Genomic DNA, 20,819 nt, shown 5'->3' with positions numbered 1-20,819 from the left:
GTCGCAGCCGTCACGTCACTTCACGACAGTAGCAGTTCATAGATGGCAGTATGATCGGGATCGGCAAGGGGAACGCGCGGGTCAGTTTTGGTTGGCTTCTTTGGGATTTGTTAAAACAGTTGTTTGTTGCTGTTTTTCTTTTGTTTTCCAAAATGAAGTGTTGCACACTGATAGCCTCCTGAACTGTGATTTTAAGAAGTTTTTCCCCTATTTATAAAAAGGAATAGTTTCATAGTTTTGTATTTTCTGATATATATATATATTTTTTTCTTTTTCACTTTGAATTTTTGTTTTCAATTTAGGTCACTTTCATTGAGATTCAGGGGCGAATCTAGGTTCAGAGTTCTAAGGGGGCTCAACCCCCAGTCATCATGTTATGTGCACAGTGCCACATAATTAATATTAAAAGAATATGCTGCCTGCAAATGCACTCAATGCAATTTTAACTGGGTGCATGTTACAATCTTACCTTCAAAAGCAACTGAATTAGTTAAATGGGCTAGTGCATAGGTGTCAAACTCTGGCCCGCGGGCCAAATTTGGCCCACAGCCTAATTACATTTATCCCACAAAGCCATACCAAATTACTATTAGAGCTGGCCTACTGGTATTGTACAGCTAATATATATATATTGTTTAGTATTAAGCTTTGCTTGTTCCATATTCAGTTTTTCAGCAAAACTTGTTTGAGTCCATAAGAAAAGATTAATTCTTATATCTAGAGGAAGATATTTTTTTTCAATAAATATTAATGTTAGCCTGCAACGCTGTTCCAGTTTTGAATTTTGGCCCACTGTGTATTTGAGTTTGACACCCCTGGGCTAGTGTTTAAGAGTAATTCAAAGTGAATAATCACACCTTTCAATATTATACACTTGTTTTAAGGTGGTCAATTTAGTTATCAAACTTTGGGCATAGGTTTAGACCAGAATTCTCCAAAGTAAGAAGTAACTATTTGCAAAGAGAAAGGATAAAAATGCACAACTTTGTTTCAGTCTCTTAACCACGTGCAGTCATCTGAATCATAAACCGCTGTATTTATTCAATAAAGATGGCAGAAAATCACCCTCCCTGTCCATACACATGGATATGAAGCAAACATGTAAGAGCTGCTTTTACAATATAGTTTTTTAATTCATACAAAACCCTCCTTTTATTGTGCAGACAAATAGATTTGTAGTCTGTCACATCAATTTCATTCTGTTGAGCCAAGTTTAGAGTGGAATGAATCCCTTAAAAAGCTATCATTCACATAAATAAGTTCTGTCTAGAATGTCCACCGGCATTTTTATGCGTGCTACTGAAAAAGCGTACGAAGCATCTATGAATTGCATGTAAAAATATTTTGTGAAACACAATTATTCTTTTTCCATCTTACTTCAATATCTGCCTATTTACTCACCTGGTTATATCACTCCTTAGTTATGTGAAGTCATCATCAATGAATGTGGTCAAAACAGGAGCTACACCACAATTTTGTGTTAACTTTGACTAAATGTCCACTCTTGTTTCTTTTTAAGCCTTCATCCTGCTCTCTCCCTTTCTCTTCTTCTCTATCTTCTTCTCTGTCTTTGCGCTGCTAACAAAAACTTAAATGTAACAGTGAAACACAATTTACAACCTAAAAAAAGCCATAAACTGATGCTTATCCAGTGACACATAACAGCCTTTTGACCTGATGTCAGCTGGAACTGAAGCTGTACTATAAACAAACAATAAAGCCAAATTTGACCAGAATAGGAACACAAATCTTTAACAAACTAAAAAAAAAGTGCATCAGCTCCTTGTTTGGTAATGTGCAATATATAACAGCATATTTAAAGAAAAAAGTTCAAATTTGCTAACAAGGTTAGCTGTGTATGTATGAAAGCTAACACTATTCAGAGAACAAATAAAAATAAGTGGACACAGAAATTAGCACATATTAGCACAGGACATGTGGCACTTTTGTGTGAAGAAATTCAACCTATTGGGTGGGTGGGGGGATTCTGCCTCACCAATGCATCTTATTTATTAACGATAAATCTGCTGTTGAAGCAGCAGCGGTTTTTGCGTGAGTGCGCTATAACATCATGACATCAAGAACACGGGACCATTAAACCCTGTTTTCATTCTAACCTGCACCATCTCCACTTGTCAAAATATAACATTAACAGACAATTTCAGAAAATAATACTAAAATGCCTGATTATTACTAATGTTACTATAGATACTTTTAGGCAAGCAATTAATGAATTTAGGGGTACTTGAGCTGCCCTAAAAAAGGTTAGTTTTCAGAATGGATTTTGTCATTTCAGTTTATTGTTTGAAACATGTTTAATTTTAGTTTAGTTTTTGTTAGTTTCAGTGTTAATTTATGTAATTTTTAATTTATATCATGTAGATATGGTGCATATTTAAAATACTGCTGTCAGCATTAATCTCGTTAAATGATGTTAACACCATAACCGCGAAAACGCAGCAAATCTCCGTTAGCGAGTTAGTGTGGATAGGGCCGTGCACGGGGTTGCACGTGGTCAATGCGTTAGCACAGTTAGCTCGTTAACGTGTTAGCGCCGGGCAGTCACACGCACAGGGGGATGCACGCTAACTTGTCATTAATGTCGTTAACGTCATTTTAACAAGATTAATGCTGACAACACTAATTTAAAAGTTAAAAAATGCTACACCTTTTGAACACAGGTGACTGGCAGAAAACCAAAGTCTCACTAAAGATGTCTATCAAAGCCTCATCAGGCAGGCTGTGGTAACAAATTTTACCAGATCTTTTTTACCAAAGACTAAAACTAGGGATTTTTCCACTATATTTTATTTTATTTTAAGTTTAAACTTATTCAATTTTAATTTTCCAGGTTGATTTTTTTCTTTTGAAGTTTTAAGTTCTAAGTTTTACTCTAGATTTGACTGTCAAATTATTCGGTTTTGTTTAACTTCGTGACTTCTGATATTTTAGTCAGTTTTGCAAGTTAGTTTTTTAAGTTAGAGCTGTTTTTTTCAGAAATTGTTATTTTTATTTCTGTTCACTAACTTTTATACTTAGAGTGAAACTATCACTAGAGTTTTTTGTTTAGTTTTATTTTTTATTATAATAACCTTGCTGGATACAATGAAAATATTTTTTGGGAAAATGCACAATATCTTGTGTTTGAGCAAATGTAGATTAATATAAACTGGATGTAGCAGTGTTTTTTATATTATAATCACAGATTTAACTTGAATACCTTTACATCTGCTGACTCTTGTTCATTTATGAATATGAAGTTGTCTTTATTCTACAGTATTACATGATGGTTTGTGCAATTAGTTAAGAATAATTCAGTTTAATGTTACAGCTGCATGTTAAAGCATTAGTTAATAATTATTTTGAAATTACTGAGATTGGCTAAAGCTCCAAACAGACAGAGGACCTGCCCCAGTTCCTCAGGTCCTTGGATAGGTCCTAGGTTTACTTTTTAGAAAGAAAGGAATGAAGGTAAAAAACCATGTCGACATGATGTAGTGATGTTCATATTAATATTATTTTTAAGCACACAGGACTCTTCAAACATAGTTTTAAAGTACAGATGGGTGTCTCTTGATACTACCCTTACACAGACACACACACGTGTATTCTATATAAAATAAAGGTTCCTCTGTGTCTGTAATCACTGCTTTGTTCAGTTATAAATCCCCAGTTTGAACAACCTGAGCAACCACACACGATGGCAAAGAAAAATGACATGGAAATTTGATATTGATCTTTATGTGTATTTGGCAGATAGAATTACTGTTTTCCTTTTAAAATAGGTACTTACTCCTGTTGATATTTATCCATGTCTTCAGTTTTAATGAGTCGCTGTAAGGTTAGAGACATTGTGCCCAATGATTCTCGACTCTATAGCTTGGGTTTTGAGAGCTGAACATAAGCAAAGGGAGGGTAAAGGAAAATGAACAAAGACACGTGTTTGACATCTGTTTTTTGCTGGTGAGACAAGACAACTCCATATTGTGTGGCTAATGTACTTAAGTGTCCAGCCAGATTTGGAGCACAGGGTGAGAGAGGGAAATGAAGAAATATGATGACTGGCTCTCCTCTTGAGTCAGACAAATGTTGGTTCATCTGCTCACTGCTCCACACTCACACCCATGCATGCATGCACACGCACAGCCACACACACTTGCATACACACACACACACACAAAGAGAAAAGATGCAATTGACTTAGTATGATTAGGCTGTTCCTTGACCCACAAACACTGCCTCTCATTAAGATCCTCATTTGCGGAACAATTTTAGAGGCAGTAGACTGGTACATAATGTGCAACATCTGCCTGCCCCCTGTTTCTTGTTCAGAGACACAAACTGACACATGGTATCTGTGAATAAGCCCCTTTCTCACTGTCATCATGACGACATGTGACCAGCAGAGTTTGAATCTGGCTTCTTCTTCTTCAGGTCAAAATCTTTAAGGCGAAACCGAGCACTTGAAAAATGTTAGATAAAGCGTCTATTATGAGAAAACCTGAAACTGATTTGGTTACTCTACGGTCAAATTATGAAAAAGAAGGCTGTTTTAAGAACATTTAAGAGAAGAAGTGAAGAGTGGAAGATTACCTTCTAACTTATCCCTTCTTTCATCATCAAATTATTTAGCTAGAGACACTTACAGTTGCGTACACAGGCATGTTCCACCATGTTTTGGCAGCGTCTCTTGCTGCTCTCTCCTGTATGTGAAGCAGCCAGTATCTCCCTTTATTTGGTGTTTGTACTGCTAAAGACAGATTAATCCAGATCCAGAGTTTGAGACTGTCTCAGGTATATAAAGCAGATCTAAGCCAAGCACAGTTTCACAATAACCAATTATGTGATTTGTGCATTTACATTTATAAAAAAAAATCCCACACTCGCTGCAGCCTTTTCTTGATTTTACTTCCTTAACCTATGCATAAATACATATATAAATGCAGTTTAGTCCTATTCCACTATCTAAATGTGTGTCCTCATACAGATCAGGATCTACACGATCCAAAGATAAGCTTGCAAATTCTATGAGTTTCTTAGGTAAAATTTATATGAAACACTGTAATATTCATGTTTTTGTGAGTATTCTTTTTGGGTTCACATTGTAACTTTCAACTTTTTCAAAGCTAACTGTGGATAAATAATAAATTACCATAAAGTCAGTGGACGTACATGGGTGGTAGGAATAATGGGATCCTTTTTTTTTTTTTTTTTGAAAAAAAGCACATACTATTGCTTGTAGATACTGAAAGCACAGTTTGCTCATAGAATTGCAATGATCCATCCAAGAATAATACATGTAGAGAATGTTCAGCATAGACTATGTTTGATGGGCGCTAGTTGAGCTCAGTGGGATGAGCAGCCGGCCAGCCCGGGTTCGAGTCCGACCCCCTGCCCTTTGCTGCATGTCCTACCCTCTCTCTCTCCTTCCACCTTTCCGTCAGTCTTCACTATATCAATCCAATAAAGCCAGAAAAAAATCCAAAAATAAATCTACTTTTGATTACATACATAATAACCTCAGTGCTGTTTAATGCAAATAAAGCATGGATGAAAATGAATCACCTCAAAATATTAATTCTAAGTTTAACAGAGAACTCTAAAATTGACCTGCAGATGTGTCTCTCAAAGGATACTTCTTACTATTCATGATCTCTGGGGTGTTTGTAGAAAGTTAATTGAATGATTAAACTCGGTGCTCTGACGGAAGAAAAGGCAGCTATTCATGTGTCAGTCAGCGCATACAGCAAAATTAAATAGTTGGGTTCCTGAGATCATGTACCAAACCAAACCAAAGCGCAATAACATCTTAACACTACAGAGTATGACTCAACAAATGTAAGCACTGCAGTAGCAAATGTAAACTGACTCTTGTTGAAGTTGTCTTTGCGAGCCAATTGCCAAACCGTAAGGTGCCACCCTTTGAAACAAGATGGCTCTTGCACTGACAGTCCCAGCAAGCACGCTTGTCTTACTTCTGTTCTGCCTCAGCTGAGTCACGGGGAAGTTCAAGTGCCAGGCAGCATTTAATCTACCAGGGGAAGAAGTGACACAGGATTGTGATCATGCAAATGCACCTGCATGAAAAATTCAAGAACCAAATGACAAGCCCTGGTGTGCCAGCGCTGACAGAGGAAGGAAGAGAGGCACATCCCGGGGAAAAACATGACACTCCACGGAGAATTGTGAAAGCACAGTCTCCGCCTGCCGCCTCAGGTAAGTGGGATATTGTCTGCATTAATGTGGCCTAGCTTTGATGCTGAGGGAAGAAAGAACCTGAGAACTGCAGAAGATGACAAAAGATACTAAAGAGTCACAAGTCCTCCACTTTAAAGGAACATCAATCGTACAAATGCCAGTTGGGATGTCAAACCTGCGCAGTGTTTAGTACATCACTCCCACTGCGTACAAATGAGACAGGCTCCAACATGTGAGCGTTTACAGTAAAGGCTTTGAAACACAGTCACTATGCAATACGGCTGATGACTCTATTTGTTGAGTAAGATAACAATAAGCTGCTATCACACCAAGTGTCTTTTGAAACCAAAGTCACAAATCTTTTAAATCGCAAGCTAAGTTCATGTCCACTTGCTGACATTTTAAGACTTGTTTGTACGCATTTCTGTTCGAGTGATGCCCTGAGGAGGGATATTATTTCTCTCAGTGGAGTCTGTGGGAGAATTGTCAGCCACTTTTGACCCCAAGCATGAGCCATCCTCATGCTGAATCCTGTGAGACCTTGGACTGCCTTACAAAACCCCAGGACAGAGAAACCATTGATTACCATTTCTTTCCCCCTGTTTCAGCCGTTAGACTGACAATATCTGTGCACCTAAATCAGACCACTCAAGCTCAAAACCTTCCCTCGCCATAAACCTTACACTTTGTTTTTTCCTATTATGTGCATTCCTGTTTGCATGTGATTTAGATGCCCTCCCCTCCCCATTAGCACCCATCTCCCCACATACTGTATGCACAAACCCCCTTGTTCATGTCTAACGCCAGCCCCAAAGAGATGACGCGGACGTCTGTTTGACTCCCATCTGATGACCTTCTGGTCCTACCCTTAACAAACTGGAGCACTCATAAAGGATGAATTGATCTGCAAGACACACCTCTCAGAGGCAGCGTCGTATATGTGTATGTGTGAGCTTCTGTGCGTCCACGGTGCCATGAACTGCAGGGCCACACTCGCTAACAACTCACCCAACTAAAGTGCCATTCCACCCACAGTTAGACCCCTCAGGATGTGTGGGAACAAGGAGTCAGACTATTTCCCTTGGGCTGCTGCCGGAGAGCTTGTCCTTTGCTTGGTGAAAGGGTAAATTAAGTTCATATTTCCCTTGAGTATGAGAGAAGAGACTAGGACATGGGACATTGATCGCCCTGAGTAAATGTTGTCCAGTTGGAAAACAGCTTTTAGATGAGAAAAGTATTTGTCTTATTTCCAACACCTGTGCTTCGCTCTCAGTGAATTAGAAGGGCTCAAACTCAGAGACTGATATACCAAGTCATCTCAGTATAAAGGCACGATTTTACTTCAGTGATGCTCATCGAACCCTTTAATTCTCTTTTGATCAACCTCCAGCACCTGAAACTGTCTTGACGCCTTTTTCTGTCCAAGCCTAAGACTTCAGGTTCACTCAGATTGAATTTTGAAAGGCAGCAGGTCATGCATGTGTGAAGTCCTATCCTACAAAGGCAAATCTGTTAATTGAGGTTCATAGATAAATTTGATGCCATTTCATTGTAACACACAATGTCTGGTAGAGAATAACAGCCATTAGACATTTAAATGACTACTTGTTATCAGACAAAGTAGGTGTTCTACTATGTCCACTAGCAGGCAGATATTTCAAATGTTCATAATTTAAATGACTTGTAACTGCAAAATGTGAGTTAAACTTTCATTTCTTCACATGACCACTAGAGGACTTCTATGCAATCTGATTATGCTACATTAGATTATGCAGCAGGCAGCTTATCATTGATTAGTAGAAATAAAAATTGCTATCTGAGCCTACTAGTAGGTATAGGAAGGCACCTACCAACCAGATGTATAAGGCTACTGATAACAGCCATTCAACGGACTTATGACATCCAAATAAAGTGTTCACTGAATGGGGTATCGATCTGGCATCAGAAACATCATGTGACAAGAAGCAGCTAAAAAAGAAAAAAGCTCTTCAGGTCATTAACTGCCTCCAGACTGTTGAAGAAAACTTACAGTGAGAGCCAATCCTCTGAAAACTCTTGGGTTTTCTTGGGGATGGTTGAATTGACCTTTCTGGACCTTTTTGTGCTTTACTAGTGACTGGAACTTAATGAACAGGAGCACCTCTGTGGATTTGATGGATCCACAAAATGTGATGCAGCAGCTGATGGCCATCCCAGGAGGTGGAACACTTCAGCAGCAGGTTCAATAGCTCATTATCGGCGGTCCCGCTGGGTAATTAATGAACAGTGGGATCCTGTCACAGCGACAGATAAACATATACTTTTCCTCCCTATCAAGCCTCCTGCAGCAAACATTGTATGTCCGTATCTTTTTCTTTTTTTTTTTAAATAAAGATGCATTATATTTGTTCTAAAAATAAATATGATTACACTATTTACGTCCCAGGACATGTTAATGAGTTGAAAAATGAATTTGCTAGTCGTCTTCACAGAATACATGAAGTGCAAGTTGATGTTTTCACAGAAGGAAATTTATCTACTCTGTATGGTCATTTATGGTTTGGCAGTGGTCAGGGTACAGCATATAATAACTACAGCAATAAAAAGCATAATACATAAATATACATACAGATGTTACCTCTAAGACGACGTAATGCATATAATTTTGTGAGTACACAGCTCAGTTTATCAGTATCATTAAAATGAATGCCCACTTAGTGTTAATGACGTGTATAGTAAGCCAATATCGATCAGTTACTGCCCCATATGCAGTATCAGATTTGATAGGGGCTGATGTTCATGTTTTGGCTTTTCTGTTGTAAAATTAAACTTTTTTAAAATTTTGTATTTTTTATGCCATGACCCAAAACTTACATTTAGATGTCTGAGCCTGATGGTTCACTTTGGGCCCATAAATTTTTTGTTGAATGTGTGTTTGTTGAGGTCGTGATTTGACATCTTAATGTTGTTAGGGTACAGGCAACAACATTACTGTGACTGAGGTTAGGGTAAATATTGTTAAATGACAAAGTAAGTTTTTTATTATGGTGTTGGAAAAAGGACCAAACCTCTAATGGCCTTACCTGTATTGCTTGCCATATAATCCGGAGCTTAGATTTAAAACTTTTTATATTGTTAGCCAGTCATTCTGAGTGACAAAGTAACGAGCCAGGGACCTGTTTGGCCCTGCTCATAGAATCCAGCCCACCCCAAAAGAAGTGCAATTGTTCCAAAAATCATGAGGTAAGAAAATAATGAGAAGGTGAAAATACACTATGGCTAGCCAGACACTCACTATCATATTTACTATCTCATCTGTTTGTCATAACAGATTTATCGTCATCTGATAGTTTGGCAGCAAAGCAACAACAAAGAAAAAAAATGTCATGTTAGCCTTTGATAAGCTCTGTATACACATCCATAGCTCCTGATATCTACACGGTTAATCAACACTCTGAAATAGAAAACACTTCCTGAGTCAAATTAAAGCAACATCAAAGCACTTGAAGTCAACACAAAATAGATTCAAGCACAATTTTTTTCTGGACAATCCTTTAAAGGCTTTTTGTTTTGTTGCTCACATAAGTATGTAATATCTCATTTAATTAGCAAACTAAGCCCTCTGACAAACAGGCATATGGTCCTCGCTCTCCCATGGCCTTGGCCAAGGAATGAATATGCATATCCTGGGACCTCAGTAGCTTGTTACCCTGGAATGAATTCTACACAAGCCTAATCCCTGATCTATTATTTACCCCTTGACCAAACATGCAAGTGGGGCTTCCAGACGCTTGACTTGATAGAAATGACTGCCCTGGGATTCCACTGCCTCTCTCACCCCAGCGGAAAGCCGGGCTGAGGCAGGCAGGCAGGCAGTCACTCCGATGAGAGTGAATGTTTCTCTTTTTCTGTTCCACTCTATCCTCTAACTAACACAACACCCTCAGACACACACTCATACACAGACACACACCCCTCACTCCTTCAAGTCTTCACTCTCGAGATGTCTTAGTCAAATGTTGAGCAAATCATCATAAAAACAAGTGCACAATGAAACTTTAATGAGCACGCCTAATTCTGAGGGATCTGAGGGACAGCTCAGGGAATCAGTGTCACATCCCTGCTGAAGGCAACAACGGAAACTATTTCAAACTGCTTCAAACACGCGTGCGCGCGCACAAGCGCAGGGTCGCACGTGTGTTTGCCTTAGAGAACAGAAAGTAAAAAAGTAAAAAAGGGCGAAGATTTCTTGTTATAACATGAAATTCTGTGTCCGACGCTAAAGAGCTGATACAGCATTCAAAATCATTTTCTTTTTTTCCCTTTTTTTTTTGTTAATGCATTGCTCCTTCAGCCTGATCTGATGAACTCCCCTTTTTGACAGTACTGTTAAAAATCGGCAGTATTATTTAGACTAGAACATTATATATTATCTAAATGCACACGAAGAAAAAGAAATATCATTGAATCACTGCTGCTTCTCAAATATTGAAAGCTTTTAATACGCCTCTCTGACGATTTCTTATCTTGGGGCTAAGGGTTTTTGGCACATTTTTCTTGCACGACGAAGCGAATCCTCATGCTGGCACAACATTGTAAATCAACTCATGAGGCACAAAAGCTCCGTGGACCCGCAGTCACTTGGGTTACAGTCACACACGGCGTGTAAAACACTGATCTGAATTCACCCAACACAACAGAGCAGCCCTGACCGTCCGCAGCTCTCCGCTGTGCTGACTCTGCAGAAGGAAATCACCGGGGAAGTGTAGGAAGCTTTTCTTTTTTTTCTCTTTTTTTCATCAAGGTAGGGCAAGCAGTTACAACTCGGCTTCTGGCTGACAGTGATCCCTGCAGTTTCCTTGATTACTTCAGTTTACGGTTTGGGGGAAAGGAGAGGCGACAGAGTGTCGTGGTCGCGCGTTCCTCTCCGTGAGACCGACCCGTACCCAAACGACGCGCGTTTTTCTCTCAAGTCGGGACGCTTTCAATCTCGGGATGAAAAAGCGAGCGCTCGTTTCCCCGTGTTACTCCTAGAAGTGTCAAGAAAAAAACATCGTTGCTGAGTCTGAAAAGAAACCCGAGCGTGAATCGCAAGATATACATCGGACTGGATTGAAGAGGAGAAAGTTCCCCACTTGAGGGCGAAATCAGACTTTATTGAGGACGCCAACTTTGAAAAGTGCCAGGAGCCCCGGGGTCTGTCAGATACAACATGCAGCAATGGTAAATATGATTTTTCTGCGTGTACTTTCTGAAGTTTTTCAGATGGCACATCGGTGTGACAAATCACGGGAGCTGTAACTTTTTATTAACTTGTTTGCTGGTCAGACGAGAGAAGAAAAAAAAAAGTTTTGCTGAAGTCATATATTTCCCCCTGTTTGCTTTGCTTCATATGACGTATTTGCTAGATTTGTCAGTAAAACTAATAGAAAAAAATGTATTAACCTTGTTTAGATAAATTTTTCTTTACCTTTTCCTCGTCTGTGAGTCTTACAAAATCACCAACTGTTGCGTTTCTGAGCCTTTCAAATCCTGAGGAAAAAACGGGGCTTAAAAAGTAAGTTAACAAAATCTAACCTCACTTGTTATTATTTAAAGCTTTTGCCTGAAAGTGTTTCATAATTCTCTGCTTCTGCGAGACAAATTAAAAACTTTTAGGTGGCGTCTGACAGGAAAAATCCAGGCGCTGTAAATTGTATAACTGTTAAAGTGTTTACATGATATTTATGTATAAGCCACTTTGATACCAGTTGGTATTGAGGCCTTGATTGGAGTGGAGTTCAGTGCAATTTCTTCATACATCAAGGACACACAGGGGCTCATAAAAACGGTGTGTGTTGTTTTAGATCAACGTGGACACACTTGATTGTACCTCAGCTGGGTCTAAAATTTGGAAAGTAAATTTTCTTAGGCCTCATAAAAACCCTCTTCTGAAAATCCTGCTTCAATTTTTCTGCACAATTCCTTCTCCTTTAAGGAACAAACATGTTTTCCTGTGCTATGTCAACGCAGCCAAAACCTTTAGGTAATTTTAAGAGTTTGTAAAGTGTGTGTGTGTGTGTTTTAAATTTTTTTTTTGTTGCCAAATACACTAGTTCATCCCCACTGTTTATGTGCCCCTGTGTTACAGTTCACCCATAAAAACAAACTCATTGAAACACAAGCAGACGGCCAGCTTGAATTTCAAAGTCAGCTTAAGACACTTCAGTTTGGACATATCTGAACGCTTCAAAAGACGAGGAGAGGAAAAGAGAGAGAGAGAGTGTGTGAGGGGTAGAAAACGAGAAACAATGAGGGTGACTGAGATGAATGTTCCCACTTAAAAGTACCTTCACACTTTCGTCAGTGAGATGTGTGCGAGATTAATGCCTAACAGTATTTTGGCCTGGTATGAGTGTGCGTGTGTGTCAAGGATGTTTCATGAGCTGGTGCTGCTACTACAGTGAAGAATGCCAATTTACATTCCTGCAGTGTCATTTCATTACTTTTATCTCCGTGCTGCTGTCTCTCAGCCAGACCGAGTGGGGATCTGTTCAATTTCACATTTCCTTTACCACATAAGTTGCAGATGTTAAAATGCTGCTAATGATTTTCATCATGTTCGAAATGCTTCTGTCTTGTGCTTTTTGTGTCGGATAATTATGACTTTTTCAGAACTGCGTGAAAGCCACCGTGAAACAAATCAGCTTAGCAAATAAAATGCATATTTTGAATGAAACAATAAAAAAAAAATAGTACATTTATAAGACAAAAATCCTCAAAAATTATTAGAGAAAAACACCGTCGTACATGTCCTTTAATATGCAGGAAACAGACTCCCTTCTGCACCAGCCTGTACTTCTGCTGCGTGAGGTTAAAGAAAAAGTTAAAGTTGTCAAAGGATCTGCAGCTAGGTCGTGATTCCTCTGGGTCTGTGAGAATCAGAGAGGGGAGAGCGTGTGTGTGTGTGGGGTGGGTGCCACTGGTTAGTCGGTTCAATAATCTGCTGGACAGGTAGGCCTGTGACGCCCCCCCTTAGAGAGGCTGCTAATGAAGAGAAAGGCTGCTCAGTGGTGCTCTGCTCTGACCCCACCAACCCTCCCTGTCCCCCCTGCTGGCTTCCTCTGATTACTCCTCACAACGAGAACACCCCACACCCCCACCCCTCCACACCAACTCCATCCTCACTGTTTCCCCCCGGCTTTCTTACTTTCTAACTCCCTGCCTCCTCACTTAATAAGAATGAGTGCTAAGTGCATAAAGACTCTGCTGATAACCCACTCGGTGCATTTATGCATTTGCTGCTGTCTCCTATTTATGCAGCTGCTTATGCCTATATTTCAATTGATGAATTTACAGAGATAATCACTGCTTGACCATAATTTCCCAAAATATTTTTCTGTACAATTTTAGTAATGAGGCCGCGTTTGAAAGTACAGCGCTTAACCTCAGAGAGGCACAAGTGAAGGGGAATATGTGTAAGTGCGGATCAGGAAGAAAAACCAACAGCATTTCTTTTAGATGAAAGGAAATATGCACTTTCACTCATGCTAACAGGTAAAGATATTCAGCAAATCTGAGAGAGAGAGAGCACTTTTTCCATCTTCTCCCACGAGTGTTTCTGCGATGCTTCAGCAGCGTCAAAGCTGGATTGTTGCACCGTTCTTATTTATTCAGAGGTGGGTCACTGGTACCGATATGGCGCTGCTACTCTCCATCCATTCCCATCACCGATAATCTCCTGAGTGACTGATAGTGTGTCTTGGCAGTGACAGCAAAGGTAATATTTTGAAAGGGGGGGGGTCACATGCATAGGGATGCCTTAAGATGGAAATCTTTAAACAAGACACCAGAACCTAAGCTGTGAGCTTTGGCGACTAAAACAGAGACACAGTGAAATGTTGAAACAAATTGGATCGCAGGGCTCCTAATTTAATAAAGAACACAGCGTGAGACATACTTGATTTAAAACAATATACATATGCGAGATGTGATTCCATTTTTCGTACCCCAGCACACACAAAGCAAGGAACCGAATCTTCACACACTTACCTTTGTGAAAACATTATGAAATTTGGTCTGTGTTCATGTGATTCCTAACTTTAAAAAGAAAGGAGACACAAATAGCAAAAGGTAATGAATAGGGTGAACAGCTGTTATGACACGAGCATTTAAGATGTGTTTAGTCTCACACTATCACGCAGATTGATATCTGTAAGAGTTTCAGTCTGCTCAATTATGGTATTGTCTCTGCGGTGACAAAACGGATCACATTTGGAAATGGCAAGTTAATCAGATTAAAATCGGCCTCCCATCTACAAAGCGCAACCTGATACCTGTACTTCTATGCATTCATTTTTTTAATGCCCTTTTTTTGTTTTCTACAGGCTTCATTTCGAATGTTAAATGTTAAAACGTCTTATGTGCGATAATGTAAGGAAACAGGAAGAACTGGGGAATACTCGTGTGCTAAAACATGAAGACACTGAGTGCTTGTGGAAGCTTCTCACTCACTCTGTCTTTATTTGTGATAGGACACATTTGGCACAGCGACCCTAATACATTTTCCTGCCCTCTGAGGCGCAGTCATAACTCTTAGGTTTTCAGATGTAATTTGAGGTGGCCTTAATTGATTCTGTCCAGAACTAATTACCAGCGACTGAGTAAAATAAACACCTCAGTGTCACTTGGTGGCAACTGTCCAATCGGTAGGGAAATTACTTTTCACTTGTAATCCATACGTTCTTCAGCGGGGCTGGGATATAATTCGTGTCGACGCTATAGAAATAGCAGAGACGCTGGACCTGTGTAACGAACAGGAGTATAGTTGTAACCAAATGGCTCAGTTGGGAGGTATAGGGTTATGTGGTATAATTTATATTTTATAGCTCCCTTCTGCACTGACTGCACTCCAGAATAAAGTTGTTCGATTTTGTTCCATGAACAGGGAGTGAGAAAATCTGGGATTTCACTTGCGATGGAAATTCCAGACGCCGCTTTGTTCCTCGGTTCCTTCTTGTATTTTTTATTTTCCTGTTGAGTCTCATTTCTTGCTTTCAGATAAAAAGACGACAAACTGCTGCTGCGAATAAGTGAGTGTTCCTTTGAATGACTGCGTGCGTTTTTTTTTTTTTCTGGGTGTGTGCATGAGTGGCCTTTGCCCGAGTGACTCAAAAAGGGATGGAAAGATCTCCTCAGGCCATACAGAGTGATTTGATTAGAAGAGAATAATTTGCCCTAAAGGTGTCTTTTCTCTTCCCTCCAAAAAAGCTGGTGGAAGAAATCTGATATGACAAGATAAGTGGTGGCTCATGAAAAATTCCTGAGGACTGAGACGTAGCATGTTGACTTTGGAATTATTGCCGTGAGTGTCTAGTTCTTTTTCTAGTAACTGTGCCTGACAATGTTTTTTTTTTTTTTACCTGAATAGCCTTTGAAATGATTCCTCTGGTTCTCAATCCAGAATTCTTTCATTTAAAATCTGTTTATGTACTGACCGAAGGATGGACAAAGTAAACTCCACAATTCATTCCAGGCATTTTCTTCTTCAGACTTCTTTACACCAGAGCAATCTTTATTGGTCAGCTACTGTTATTCCTTCCTGTGAATGGCATTAATCATTGTTTTAAAATAGCGGGCTTGGACAGGCTAAAGACATGCTCCAGTGTATATGCAGCAACTCCTTTGCTGGGCTGCAGCCTTTTTAAAAGTTTTGACTGATGTTTTTTTCTAATTGCACAATATTCCAGATCGTGTACCAACTTCATGTTCAGTTTTTGCTCTAAAAAGGAGAACTTGTGCCTTTGGGTTTCTTTTTGTTGCCTGTTACTATATCAAGTAGACTTGGGACCTCTCCGTGTCTATATGCTGAATTCATTGCACCCCTTTACCCTGTCATGCAGACTGTGATGTGATCACGTCATGTTTTTTGGAGTCCATCCATGGACTTAGATGGGATGAAGTGGGCCTAACTGGTCAGCAGCAATACATTTTAAAAATTATTTTGTAATGAAAAATTTATATGATTTTATGTGAAAAGCAGATCATATGCCAGATTATGATTGTCCACATTATAAGGTCTTTGGTGTGATGCGGTGTTTTAGAAATGGAACAACAGCATGTAAGATTTATTTCTCAGGGCACAGTCCTCCTTCTGCTGTTTTCAGGATTTAGTCACAGTTGTGTTTTCCCTACTGGCTAGCTCGCTAGCCGGGCTGCTATTGTGGTATCTCTCAGTATTATTTAGCTGCTTCTCTAGAGAGAAACTGGCAATCGCAGTCCACTTCTCTAGAGATCTAAGCAGAACCTGCAGCAGGTGGAAAATTGGTTCACGTGGTGCTACACCAACCTCACAGCTGATCCAAGACAGTGATATTGGAGTTTCTTGGAAAGATGACAGACTCATTGTAGAGGCAGCTCATTTTACTGTGCCATTATTTATTTTGTTGTTTCAAAGTACTTGGCCAGTGTTGTTTAACAATTTATTTAAGCAGAGTAAAACATCCTCACTCATTTTTTTGCCATTATGCTCATTACGACACGAGTCCTTGTTGACAGATTATATCTTGTGATCGTTCAGTGTGCACCAGTGACAGCCTGAAACTTGTCACCACGTGTCTCACTAAATTTATAACCATGTAAATCCTGGACACTATCATCACTCTTATAGTGAGCATCAGGAAGTATCAATGAGTAAACAAATACATACCAGCACGTTTGATTTTACTGGATGCAACGTTACCATATACAGTTTAAAATATGATTTCAGAGACTTAACAGGATTGTAACATTTTGCTGATGATATATTAGCGCTGCAGCAGTGTATTTATAGTGAAAACTGTTCTGTTGTTGCAACAAGATGCTTCAGGGTTGGGTGTTCTCCCAGTTATACTTTGGCGTGACTCATAAAGAAGCCGTTTTCTTTGTGTAAGAGCGATACAGTCATTAATTACAATTTCCATTTAACTCAAAGCGAGAAATCCTGTATCTAAAAAGCTCATAGGCCTTTCTTCTGGGATCTTATCTACCTAGTAATAGTTTTTTGCATGTATAACTATTCAGGCAAAAAACTGAATATGTCAAATAGCTGTAGTTCATAGTTAAATGTACAAGCATAAGAAGCAAGCATATGGTTAAATCTGAGATTGCAGCTGTGGTTATGTGACAGAATATATGCTTTTTGTTTTATGGAAGTACTTTTTTGCCTTTTCCATAAAAACACATTATTGCAACAGTCAGCTGTGTATCCTACATCTGGATGTTGTTTAGTTCTCATATTAGTGAGATAAAAAAAATAGATAACTTAAGTGTGTGTGTGTGTGTGTATGTTTCTGTCGGTGTGTATTAACTAGTGTGTAAATCCATATATTCTGGGCCAAAGGGAGCCGTAATCACCTTGATTTTTCGAGACTTTAGTTCTGGCAGGCTTTTTTTCTGACAATGATTCTCACTTGAATATATTGATAATATTTCAGACACACTGGTAACCTTGTAGGCTGAATGTATAATCTGGCTTCTATTAGCAAGCCTTAATGCAGAGTTTGGACTCTTTAGCCTTGAATATAATTCTATGTCTTTGATTTTGGATAAAAATCAGCAAAGGATGTCGGTGCATTGTATATGTGTTCAATTACGTTTTGAATGCTTTTATGAATTTATGTGTGTGCAATTTATGAATGTGTGCATGTTTGAAAGACACTTTTCCTCTCAGCGGCAAGGTGATTATTACTGAACCCATAACCTCTGACCCTAATGAAAGAGAAATTTGAATCCAAAACAAAGCCACATCAAAGAGTGCACATTTTAACCCAAACAGTTCTCTTTTCTTAGTAATAACTTATATATGCTTACAGTGTAGTGTTTACAGTGTGACAACAGAAAATTATCTATTTAAAAGTCATTTGTGTTGACTTTTTGAAGGCAAAAGAATATTATGTGCTGGTGGGAGATGGAATTGTTACGGATAAAATATGCGTGTAATTGTAGATAGATAGATAGATAGCGATATAAGCTAGCTAATTAACTTATATACCTATATTTAACAATTATACATTATACTTTAGGGCTGAATAGTTAATCGAATTTGAATGTCAGTCAAAATTTTAGCTCCCCGCGATCGAGCCATATTGAAAATGCATGCCCTGCCTATAGAATGCAAAGCAAAAATAAATCAAGCACTCCCTAATTAAGTGCCTGACCACATGCCTGCATGCACCAATCACAGCTGTTCCCTGCACCTCACGCGGCAAGTTTTGCACAACTAGTCTGGATGAGCAACACAACATAAAAAGACAGATATAAAACAAGAAAGCAAATATCTGGGACAGGACAAGGTGAAGAGCTTGTCACTGGACGTGGATCATCAGTCATTCTTTAGAAATACTTCAGATTCAGCTCATGGGATGTTAACAAAGAGAAAACCATATGTATTCATATCGTGCTGAAAATAATCTTGGCCATAATTGTGCACCCCAACTGTACCTCCTACAGACTTGTCAAGGTAGTGATTAGTTTGTACTGTCTTTTAATCTTGTGATTTGGGAGGAAAGAATATTTATTTTGATGCTATACATTAAATATTTAACTCTGTATGAGTATTTCAATTTCTGTCACAATCTTTTAGGGTTCATTGACTAAGCTGTAGCCCTTTGAGCTGAGCGCGCTTTGCAACGCATCACCAAAAACCTGGATGACATGTTAGAAGTCCTACTGTGTGATTGTTGGTGACAAAAGTGCTATTTATGGTGATAATCATAGTAATTAAGCGGTCTCAGGATGATAGGATTTTGTGTGTTTGTTTGTCTTAGTTCACTTTTCCTGTTTGAGGGAAACTTAACACTCATTAACTGTGTGTGAAGGGCACATCTGTATGTGTTTCTGCCTGCATGTACAGTCTATGATTGTGTGTGTGTGTGTTTTCACATGTGTTTGTGGCTGTGGGTGTTTTTGGAGTGGAGGAGAAATGTGCTGACAGGTAGTGTGTCAGGAGGGGGACAGTGGCGCTTTTGAGACAGATACAAGAGACGAGTCTCAGGGAGAGGGAGAGAGAAAGAGGGCCTCTTTCATGTGACTCTGCATTCCACCAAGGCACAGGCAGGGAGAGGCACAAGACGAGACATGCGTCCCCCCTCGTCACTCCCTCTGCCTCTTCCCCACCGCACCCGCTCTCCCATCCACTCCTCCCCATCCAGCCTCCATCCCTCCCTTCAGCCAGCGACCTTAACATTTATCAAAGAACCCCATGCTGGAATTCCTCTTCAGCATCTGTGTCTTGGTGGGAGAGGCACAGACACACACACACACACACACATGCATACACGGCACAGAGTCACATAAAAGTGCACATTCACTGTCGCAAACCAATCTGTTTTGAATATTGCAAAACTGTGGAGGGGCCGTCCTTGTTCCTTACTAAGGAGGCCGCCCTCGAGACAATGTCACACTGAGACATGGACACATGCTTGCATACACATTCTCTCCTCCTTCTTGTTTCTTTATTGTACCTCCTGTCACTTTGTCCTATTCATTTAACCTTTCATTAGAGCCAGCTGACAGCCCTGTGTGTGTCTGCACAGCTTCAGGAACAATGCCAAAAAAGCCCCACTGTCACAGTTATTAGATTCCTCTGGCCCCCTTTTACCCTGGCAACTCAATATTAAGAGAGGAAGGGTGAATGAGGGAAGGCAGGTTAAGGGAGAACAAGGGGGAAAGGGAGAAATATGGGGTGCGTGGTTGACACTGCTGCCCAACTCCTATGGTGAAGGGTCCTCTTGACTTGTCAAGGACATGTGCCACATGTTGATAGTAGACTGGTCTCCAGCAGAACAGGGAAGGGAATGTTAGCTACAATGCAGAGCAGGGAGACGCCGGAGAAGGAGAGGACACTCGTCTTGTGCTGTGGCAAGCAGCACCCTGGAGGAGTTGGACTGAAAACACAAACAGTTTGTGGAGGAATTCTGTTTTTAATGGGCAAGCAGGAGGGGCAGTCTGGTCCCCAAGGAAGGACAGACCAGTGCCCTCCCCCATTCCCTTCCTTCTCCTGTCTGTCGCCCTGTCTCCCTCACTCTCCTCCTCGGTTCCTCTCTACCCTCACTTTTCTGCTCTTTGCACACTAAGTAATTTAAAGAGAATGTGTGTTTGAGTAATAAATTATCTATCAACAATAATTTGTGTCATTTCATCTGAGAGGAAGTAAGAGGAATATGCATCAGCTTGAGAATTCACACTTTATACATCTATCTGTTGTATTCAAAATGGCACAATTTTCTGTTATTTTAACAAAACACATTCAGGTTGTACTTGTATGTAAATGGTAAATAAAATCATTCTTAGATAGCGCTTTTCTGCTCTCTCTGAGCACTCAAAGCGCTTTGCACAACTTACCTGATTCACCCAATCACACCCAGTCGCACAAGCACTTTTTTCTATGCTCTTTCTATGTAAGTGCTTTATATCTAACACTGAAACACACTCATACTCCGATGGACGTATCTGAGCAACTTGGGGTTAGTAACTTGTCCAAGGACATTTGGCATGCAGACTGGAGCAGACGGGGATTGAATCACCGCCTGAGCTACTGCCACCCCAGTGGTCTGCAAAGTGAGAACATTTTGGTGGATGGATACATGGTCAGTGACCTCCCTGCAGCTAGGAAAACTTGGTGG

The 20,819-nt window shown here is 39.8% G+C and overlaps 1 protein-coding gene across 2 annotated transcripts in view; it reads left to right on the top strand.

Annotated features, from left to right (window-relative positions):
• The first annotated feature begins 10,889 nt into the window (after positions 1 to 10,889).
• Positions 10,890 to 20,819, top strand: part of bnc2 (basonuclin zinc finger protein 2) — a 165,564-nt gene continuing 155,634 nt past the window's right edge. For both annotated transcript variants that reach the window (XM_005726887.1, XM_005726884.1), the window contains exon 1: positions 10,890 to 11,400. In XM_005726887.1, the coding sequence (XP_005726944.1) occupies positions 11,398 to 11,400 (3 nt within the window). In that variant the 5' untranslated portion in view covers positions 10,890 to 11,397. The remainder of the gene's footprint in view (positions 11,401 to 20,819) is intronic.

This window comes from Pundamilia nyererei, unplaced genomic scaffold (assembly GCF_000239375.1).
Source record: "Pundamilia nyererei isolate P.nyererei 1_Seehausen unplaced genomic scaffold, PunNye1.0 scaffold00022, whole genome shotgun sequence".
NCBI classification, from domain to species: Eukaryota; Metazoa; Chordata; class Actinopteri; order Cichliformes; family Cichlidae; genus Pundamilia; species Pundamilia nyererei.
The sequence above is the reverse complement of the archived record's forward strand: the minus strand, read 5'-3'. Positions and strand labels throughout refer to the sequence as shown.